Genomic DNA, 10,543 nt, shown 5'->3' with positions numbered 1-10,543 from the left:
ATCGTGTCTCATTTTCTATCATCTCGTGTCAACCTTTTATTCGTTCTACTTCTACATCTGTTCTTACATTCCTTGCTAATGGTGATGTTAATCCTGTTTTTTTTTTTTTTTCCTTTTGTGTCTATATATATGGGGAGCCTAAAAAGAAATTATATAAAAAAGAAGAAAAGGAAAATCAAGAAATTTTTATATAGATAAGTTTTAGTATAAGAATGAAGAACTAATTAGAATATTTAGAAAAACATTTGAAAAATCTAATATTTTCACTCTCTTCACTCTTCATCAAAATTAATCTTCAAAAACAAAATTTGGGATTCGTATTGTAATTATATAGCGGAATTAAGAGTTGACAAAAATAAAAGAGAGTGTAATTGTTTTTTTTTTTCTCTAAAGATGTCATCATTTTGTAAGCTGAATGTTAACTTTTGATGGTTATATATGCATATACATTAATTATGTACATAATTATATTAATATAACGTCGAAAAAAGGTGAAAGGGAAATAGCTATGAGTTGGTACGGAAAGTCGCGCGAGTGCAATGGATTGGACCATTATCTCACTAATCACTTAACCAATTTGTTCTCTATTGCTATGATACGTTTCTTAGTACTACATCTCTAATTTTTATAAATAAATTTTTTTTACTTATTTCTTTCTTATGACAAACTATATATAATTCGGTTACCCTAATTCTTTTCAGTGTATAACTTTTAGTTTGGGACTTGGAAGTACATTATTAGCTAGAAACGATTATGGAAATCAATCGAGGAAAGTAGCCACACACACCAATTATAGACTGTTAATATTATTAAACCCTATTTAATTAAAAATTATGATGGACCTATTTCATAAACTTTTGTCGATGAATGCAACACTAACGGAACATGAAAGGTTTCAGTCATGCCCAAAGAAGCTAATTCATTATATATAAGTTTTATTTTGCTTACGGCTTTTAGTATTAGATAAATTATACACTTCTGATAATACAACGTTTGTATTTTTGTTTGCTAGCTGCCTGGTTAGCCGCAGACTAGATGAAGTTATTAATGTGGTTTCAACATTATGCTTCTACAGAATTTTAAACACATGATTAATAATTTCAAATGTCGCATTATTTGATGGAAATAATAGAACTGAGACGATTGTATTTAGTGTATTGCCCGACACAACTCTCTTCCCAACATTTTCTGGAACAAAGTGTTGTTTTTCTTTTTTATATTTTATAATAAGAAAAATATATAATACAAAACCGAATCGAGCAACCCAAATGTAACCATGAACCATTGGAAGAAAAATGAAAATGAAAATGGAAAATGAAAAATGAAAGAGATTCAAATGGCACATGGTGGTCCAAAGTCCAATCACAGATCAAACGTGCAATGTATTGAGCCTAATCCCTCAACATCCTCATGCAACATGCTTCTTACCACGAACAACGGCGGGTTTTTATTTTTATTTCTCATATGAATTGAAATATAAACCAGTGTATTATGTATATGTATATATATATATATATATGTGTGTGTGTGTGTCCCATCTCCATATATTCTATGCTAAAGGTTCATAAAATGATTGGAATTTTTTGTGAGAGGAAATAATTTGCAAATTTTGAGTGCCTTTACACGTATAAACTATATATATGCTCTCGAATCTTTTTCATGTATGCTAGAGTTGGAATATATATATATATATATATATATATATATATATATATATATGTAAATTGATCTATAACTTTTTAACTTCTAATATGAATTTTTTTTTCCTTCAAAATATATGGTAGATGAGATGAGGATATCCTTTTTTAAAAAACGCTTAACCAGTAATTACGTTTAAATTTTGTCAATAAAACTTGAAAATAAATCAAACAAAACATTTACGTTTTAATAAACTTCCAATGATGCATATATGTACACGTTAAAAGAAGAATTTTTTGGGGTAACTCTTTCGTACTACAGATCTGACAGTTTTTTTGTTTGAATTTGAGTGCAAGGTTCATTGGACGTGGTCATGACTCATGAGAGTCATGACTATATATAAGTACAATAATTTTCCATTATCATAACCACTTACTTCAATGGACTGTTCTGTGATGTGAAACCTAGGATCTGATAACTTAAATTTAAAACAAAAACACAAATATCATTTTAATAGAAACCTTAGAAGGTTTGAGAAAAGATTTAAGATATATCAAATGTAATATTAAACAATTCATTTTAAAGATTTGAGGAAATAATATTTCAACACCTAGCATTTGAAACTTGAAAACAATGGTGAGTAGCCTATACATGCTTACCAATTAGAAGGCTTTCTTTGGCCTCTCAAAGGAGCTTTCCTTCACTATATATAACAAGAACCCCGTTCCCATATAACGATTAATCTTGTTTCGGGTAAAAATTATGTTTCAAATTATGGCTTTTTTTATTTTCATACAAATTATTATTATTTATGTTATTTTTAGTTGACATTTTTGTTTCATGTCAATGAGAAGGACATCAAAACTGGAAGAAAAAAAAAGAGTAATGCGGCAGCTATATGTCACGCTGTCTTGTGAATGTAAAAGATTCGGCTGAGTTTGAACGCAACTATTTTTCTAATCTTAAGTTTTTCATATTACAAAACTAACTATATTCAACTAACTATTTTATCCTTAGTAAATAGTTTGTGCCTTTGTGGGTCATGGGAAGGGACTAAATTTAGTTGTTGACTCAACAACATTCGGATCATTGTTGAGTCCCCCATTTGGCCATTCATGTTACTTCACCAATTTACCTTTTCTTGTATCAATTTTTAAAACTCCATATAACTTTGAAAACAAAGAGTTCATGTCAGATTAAAAAAGATGATACGAGTCAGAGGAGGTTAAAAAAAGGGAAGTTAGCATTCGATCGTATCAATTGCTTATGGCGTTCTAGGGAAACTAATGTGGTTGTCCTGGCAAAAGTTTGCGCGTTAACAACCGGAAGAAACAGCCAGCTTAGAGAGTTTTGTCAAAATGTACTGCGACTAGCAGTTCTCGTGCGCCTTATAGACTCTTCCAAATTTGATTCCAAAGATGAAGAATGAAGAGGGGAAAATATAAGATTGAATCCAGAGTTGAAACTGGGTGAGTCTCATGTTTCTCGTCTCTGTGTCCTTTAGAAGACTAGGAACCGTAGATGGACGATCTCTTGGCACTGATGAGGAGCCACCCCGGATCACTTAAGTGACAAGAACCAACAAGTCATAGAACTTCATGTGAAAGTGCAGAGAAACATGTGAGACTGTTCCACCAGTTTCAGCACAACAAGAGATATCATCGCTTTCTCCATACTACATCTTCCTATCTTATAAATTTATTCATAATTTATACATCGATAAAAGATGAGAAGACGTTTATTGCTTTAATAATATATTATGGTATATTAAAAAAAATAAAAAACTGGAACCGTGTTTCTTAAACATATACCCAGAACAAGCAAAACCAATCTATGTCTGTCGTTCGTGTGAAATCAATGAATCAAAGCTTCACCACTTAAGAAAAAAGAAAAGAATAAAAGCACCAAACACAAATCTAAACTAATTTAGATGAGCCAAAAAAACATAACTATAAAAACCACAAGGCAAAGTGTGTGTAAGAGTGTGCCACTTCTTCTTTTTTTTTTGTTCTTATGTAAACCAAAGATTTGCAGGAGAGGAGAGATTGGCATTACCGAGAAGGAACAATGCGAGGATGATCACAACTATGAGTCCAATCCACATCCATTGCCGCAGTTTTCTCTTGCTTCCTCGGTTCCTTAAAGGCAGAGGAACCGATTTTGACTTGTTTTGTTTGAGAAACTGTGATGAAGTTTTGTGAGATTTCTTGATTTGCTGACTCTCCTCTACGGTTTGTTTCTTTGGAATTTCGATCTCCCTTGGGGTTTCGACTACAGTTTCTGATGTTGGAATTGGGTTTTCTATTGCTGTCTCTTCCGATGTAAAAATCCCCTTTCTTCTCTCCTTCTTCCTTAGCTTCCTTTCTCGTTCCTACACAATAGACAGTTGTTTATCAGACCCATGGCATAGTATTTAAATCATTTTCGTCCCAACATAAAAATACTGGCTAGAGAGTCTGATCATTATCAAATTTGGGTCACAGAATGAGAAAAATATGCTTTTACCTTCTCCCTTTCTTCTGCTTCCTTCTGAGCCTTGAGAACAGATCTTGCTTTTGCTTTCTCCTCTCTCTTCTTCTTCCTCTCCATTGCCTCTTTCGCTTTTGCTATTTCCTCCAACCGATGCTGCTCCTTCATCTTCGCAGCCTCCTTTTGTTTTCTCTTCTCCTCTTCTTTCTTAATTAACTCCTCTTCCTCTTTTGTTAACTTAGGTGGCTCTTCTTCTTCAGGTGTTGCTGACTTCTCTATCTCCTTTTTTCCAGAAACCAATTCTGTGACATTTGGTGGAGGCTGGTCTGGCTTGACGGCTTTTTTAGATTTAGTGGTCTGACTCTTCTGCTCGGTGGGTTTAGCAACAGCCTTACCATTGTTTTCAACTTTTGAACCTTCAAATTTAACGACTCTCTCTTGTTGAGCTGGAACCGGTTGAACTGCCTCATGTTTCTCTGCTCTGTCACTAGAAGTTCTAAGTTTGTCCATTCTTGGAGCATAAGTGATCCGAGGTGGCTCCTCATCAGGGCCAAGAGATCGTCCATCTAGGGTTCCTAGTCTTCTAAAGGTACTCCTTGTGTTGCTTTTTACATAGTATTTACGGAACTCCTCGTCATTGTTCCACATATTCATGAAATTCTCCACCTGCGTAAAGACTGAAATGAGTACAAAGCCGACATACAGGGATTGAAAACGTTGTAGAAATTTGGCTTCTGCTTATACCTGGTCAGAACAAAGGCTTTGCAGGGCTGCTCTGTCTTTCTTCAAAGCCATTTCACTTGCTGCCCTTGAATTATCTCTGTACTTGAAGAAATATTTGTTCTGCAATACGAAAAAATAAAAGTGAAGGATTAATCAAAAAACACAGATGCAAGCATTTGTAAGTTTATGAGCTTTCAGATGCTCTTTGGGTACCTTTTCTCGTTGTTGTTTCTTCAAATCCTGTAGGTGCACAAATGCTTCCTCGCGAACAGCATCAGCAGCTCTGAACTGTTCTTGCAGTTTACTCTGTGCCTCCCATTCCTCATCACACTTTTTTTTAGCAGCTTTTGTGATTGTTTCGGCTTTTGAGAGATTGTTTCTGAGGGCGTCTAGTTCCTTCCTCAACACCTGTTATCACCAGAAATGTCAGATTTGAACTGTGTAAATGATATCCACAAAGAAAGGATGAGATAACTAAATCACCCGAATGGACGTTATGCAAATAGAGGAAATAAATGCAGATAGGACATAAGAGATGACTGATAGGACGTGTAGAATGTAGTGTACCTTCAGACGTTCTTCTGTTTTCTCTTTCTCATCCAATGCTTGCTTAACTTCATCCTTGGTACCCATACTCGAAGATATCTGCTCGCGAAGTTGCTTCAACTGCTTTATTTCACGCATGAATCCTTTTTCTTCATTCAGAGATAACGTTGTGTGTTGCATCATATGTTCCATATTATGCACCTGATTGGAGGCAGAGAAATAAGATAGATTAGCATAATCAAGTTTGACAAGCTAAAAACTTGCACAAGACTTAGCTGGAAATGTAATCATTGGGCGTCTCACCCTCGAATCAATATCATCAACAGATGCAGCACTCTTAACCCGGCTAATCATAGACTGAAGGGCCTCAATTTCCTGCCGTTTTGAATGCATTGCTTTTCTTGCAGATCTCTCTTCTGTCATGGCCGCCTTATAACTGATATCATAGTCCTTACATATTGCCTAGAAATAACCATTTCAAAAAAATGTCAAAGCCAAATTTAGAACAAGATGCTTCACCTTATGAAAATCTCAAAAGCATTTCTTACGCGTATCTTCTGGATATCCGCTCTAAGAGCATCCCGACTCTGCGTTTTCTGATCAACCTGCTCTTCAGCATGCTTGAGTTGCTCGGCTAACTTTTCGTTATCATATCTTGGAACTCTAGGCAGAAAGTAAACCGGTCTTTTCTCTATCTCTGCCGCTACAGTGAGCACTTCAGAAGCATCAGGCACAGAAACTTCACCGGTCGAGGCTACTTTATCATCTGTTCTATCAACAGCATTTCCTGAACACAACAATTTAGATATACTGTCAACTCCAGCCTTCTCATTCTCAACAAGAGAAGTACATAACCTAATTTCATTTTCAATCCCCTATATATTAATAGAGAAACATTTTAAAAAAAAAACCTTACCATCATGTGTTATTAACAAGATTGCCACGCTGATGTGTCGTTCTCACAATGATTTGACTTCTATTTAGATAATTACCCAAAATTTATTAGACTATTTACAGAATTTGACATTAGCCTCATACATCCATATATCCCACTAATCAAAACGAATTTCTAATTAAAAATTAAAAAAACACACGATCTATACGAGACAAACTTTATTATTTCTGTATTAGCAAGTACAGAACAACACATAACAAATGTTACATTTTTTCTATATATGCATAACAAATAACAAATCTGTATTATCTAATATTAAAATATAAGACATGCTACGTCCAAACTTAAACTTAAAATCAAACAGACATTTTTTATTTCATAAATCGAGCAAACTAATGGTCTATATATTACTAGATTAGTTACAAATGTGCCATGATATTCTAATTTTTTTTAAATCCAGACTAACATATATATATATATATATATAGATATATTTAACAACTCAAACATGTAAGCGTATAATTCATGTAAATTAATATATTAGAATATATTTTTATAACTTTTGTAAGTACAAATTTTCCTAGGTTCATAAATCCAAACTATATTTATAAAATAATTCTCAAAACTGAATCTATCATAAAATCAACAATAAATTAATTTTTCAAATTTTGAAGGCAATCCAAATTTCAAAAATTAAACGGAACCCTACAAAAATATTTCTCTATAAATATATTTCTTGATATCATCTTCATCCTCTCAAATTTACCAAACACACATCTTCTTAGTTTTCGAGCAATCTAATTTTTTTAAATCTTCATCAACTCTTTTACAAAGATGTATATGTGTTTGTTATTTAAGTTATACGTTAGAAAAGAAATTGTCATCTTTAATTATTTTACGGGTAAAACGAATTCCGATACCAAAAATCGATGATTGGAAATATAAAATGTTTTTTTAAACATGTTTCATAATACACTAACAGATTTTGGATTCCGGATAATAACACAATAATTTTTGTAACTAAAAACTACAATGCACTTCTTTAATTGTCATTTCATCCCGCACATAATTTATCTAGTTAACTTATTACCTTCTTTGTTTTCAGCAGGTTGGCTGTCCACACAGTCTTTAACATTTAAGTTCCCCTCGCTGTTGTCCCCTTGAACTTTCTCATTTGGAGCATGTTTTACATTCACATCGGCAATTTCTTCCAACTTAGCACTACAATCATCTTGAATCTTCTGGTTAGTGTCAACTCCATGATCCTCTGATAAACCTTGACTTTTGATGTCATCGCTAACAATTACACTTGTGTCATTCCCAGAAGGCGCAACCTCATGTAGCGTATGGGATGGGAGTTTTTCAACAAGCCCAGATATCTCATCACTTTCTGATCTCTGCTGGTTGGTACAAGATAAGCCATCAGAAATAGCAGCTTCTGAAACATTCTCTTTGGCAACAATAACAGCATCATTTCTTTCTTCTAAAGCAAGGGCATCAAGAACTTCCTTAACCTCAGATGCTATGTGTTGTTTTCCATCTTGATCACAAGTAGGATCGCTGGCATATTGAGATTCTGGATGAGTGTTAATACTCCCATCAGACACAGAGACATCATCACCAGCTCCAATTTCCGATTGCATCTTGGTGTCTTCAGATTCCGATTTGCTATTACCATTTTCAACAACACTATCTTTGCCAGAAGGCTGGGAATCCAAACTGATGGCAGTAAAAGCTTGAGTCTCAGCCGGGACATCACTACTTACCTCTGATACAGCAACATCCACGGTTCTAGAGTCTGGCAACACTTCACCATCGGAAGCATTGACTTTTTCCGCCTCTGAAGTGAATGGAACATCACTAGTTCTCTCCAACTCTGATTCTATTGGAGGGTGACCGTTTTCAACAGAAACAGATTCCAAAACTGCTACAGATTCTGATCCATTGCGATCATTCACAGATTCAGATCCATTGATCGTTTCAGCTTGATCTGTTACCGTAGGTTGTCCCAAATCCATGCCTCCATCACTAGGGTCAGTTGGAGAAACCTTAGCGGTCACCAACTCAGACTCTTTTACTTCATCTGAGTCAACTGGGTGCTTTTCTACTTCAGAAATATCCACATCCAGATCAGATTTTTCTTGGGCTTCAATCCTGTCCCCTTGATGTCCCTCCACATCTGTTTTACTATCAGGTTCAATTTTACCTTCAGACTTTTCCTCTGCGTTAATCTTGGTTAGATCCCTGGATCCAACTTCAGAATCTTGAAGTTGCTCCACTTCCTCTTTAGATTCCACTTTACCCTCAAGGCCAATTTCTAGATGCCCATTACCAGGATGCTGCTGGTCGACACTTTTTTCAAGAGAATCCTCAATTTCTGCCTTTGGGATCCTAACGACCTCCTCTGGTCCATCATCTGTCCTTTCTCGTTCAGAATTTTCCAGGGTTTGACTAACTTGAGAAACTCCCAAAACATCATCATCGCCAATATTTGTAGCCTCTACCTTCACTTCCTCAGAATTCACATTCTCTCCTTCCTTAAGATCTTTCTCCACATTGGCATCATCAACATGCTTAACAGAATCAGACTCTACAATATCATCTCCTACGGTATCATTCTCCGTAATGAAAACGTAAGAACCATCGGTGTCGTTTCCGTTACCATTATTACCGCCATGGCTGATCCCATTCACCACGTCCTCTTTGGTAGCCGGAATTACTACCTCCGGTTTAATCTCAGTCGCATTCTCAAAATCAACCTTCACCGACACCTCTCCTTGATCTCTCTCCACCTCCACCGGCATTTTCACAGCTTCCACCGACGGAATCACGAACGGAAAGCTAATCAAACGCGTAAGAATAAATCAGATCAAACGAAATTGCAGCCAGATCTAGCGAAAATTCAAGACCAAAAAAACAAAACCGACATGGACGGAGATCAGAGAAAATTCCAGGAAATAAAATATCGATTTCAACAAACCTTGAGATCAGGCTTTGTCGCCGGAGATTTCGAATGCTGAGATAGTCGGATCGGTAAGAAAGACAATGCCGGCGATTAACGAAAGAGGAATTTGAGGGAATTTTGGTGCGAGCAAAGAAAGAGAGTAGGAGACGAGAGATGAAGAAGAAGAAGAAGAAGAAGAAAACAGCTGGCTTCTTAGAGAAGGAGGAATTAAGGACGAGATCGAGAAACAGAGGGCTTCCTTAATCAGATTTTTTATTTATCTTTTTGTATTTATCGATTAACCAATGTGTTTTTCATATTTGGATTAGAGTTAGATTAAGCATTTTAATTAGTGAAAGGATATAATATTTCGTATATGGTAGAAACGCGTAAATCTTTGAAACAGAGTTATCCAAATATGAGGAAAGATACACCATCACATAGTCACACATGCAGACTTTAAAAATGTTTCGTTAGCTACACGAAGTATTGACATTACATACGGACATCCCCGAACTAACATAAGTCATGTTGCAAACACCATAACCATCTAATTCCAGTGATTCAGTTGCCGGAATCCAGCATTGACCAGCATTGACCGGCGTTGACCGATGTTGACAAAAAAATTCAAATTTTTTTTTTGCTTTTTATTTATTTATCTATTTTTGATAAAAAAAATTATTAAAAAATTATTACATAATGTTACTTAAAAATATACCGAAAATAATATAACAAAATAAACCACAAAAAAAATTATACAACAAAATTTTGGTATATATTTTTGTAATATACCACAAAATAGTCCATAAATTTTATTTTGTGCTATATTTATTTATAAAATTTTGGTATAATATACCACAAAGTATATTTTGTTATATGACCAAAATTTTATAAGAAAATATAGCATAAGAAATATTTTGTTAATAAAATTTTGGTAATATAACAAAATATACATTTTCCTTTTGGCAATCATTTGTTTACCATAAAGTAAAATTTTTCTTCTCGGTTATTCGTTGTTGAATACCACAAAAAAAAATTCAAAAGAAAAATGTATGTTTTGTTAATAAAATTTTGGTAATATAGCAAAATATACATTTTCTTTTTGAAAATCATTTTTTACCACAAAATAATATTTTTCCTTCTCGGTTGTTTGACGTTGAATACCACAAAAATGATTTTCAAAAAAAAAATGTGTATTTTTTATATTACCAAAATTTTATAAATAAATATAGGACAAAATAAAATTTATGGACTAGTTTGTGGTATATTTAGTTATATTACAAAAATATCTACCAAAATTTTTGTTGTATATGTTGTGGCATATTTGT

General features: G+C 34.2%; 1 protein-coding gene across 1 annotated transcript; it reads right to left on the bottom strand.

Moving 5' to 3' along the window:
- Positions 1–3,363: 3,363 nt before the first annotated feature.
- LOC9326481 (titin homolog) lies at positions 3,364–9,470 on the bottom strand. The gene is made up of 9 exons (XM_021013237.1): positions 9,252–9,470; positions 7,362–9,112; positions 5,925–6,163; positions 5,680–5,838; positions 5,398–5,577; positions 5,044–5,238; positions 4,852–4,950; positions 4,144–4,773; positions 3,364–4,009 (listed from the first exon to the last, which is right to left on the bottom strand). Exons 2-9 carry the CDS (start codon positions 9,073–9,075, stop codon positions 3,650–3,652), a joined length of 3,576 nt encoding a protein of 1,191 aa, XP_020868896.1. The 5' UTR covers positions 9,076–9,112; positions 9,252–9,470; the 3' UTR covers positions 3,364–3,649.
- Positions 9,471–10,543: the final 1,073 nt, after the last annotated feature.

The sequence above is a fragment of the Arabidopsis lyrata genome (assembly GCF_000004255.2).
Source record: "Arabidopsis lyrata subsp. lyrata unplaced genomic scaffold ARALYscaffold_1, whole genome shotgun sequence".
NCBI classification, from domain to species: Eukaryota; Viridiplantae; Streptophyta; class Magnoliopsida; order Brassicales; family Brassicaceae; genus Arabidopsis; species Arabidopsis lyrata.
The sequence above is the reverse complement of the archived record's forward strand: the minus strand, read 5'-3'. Positions and strand labels throughout refer to the sequence as shown.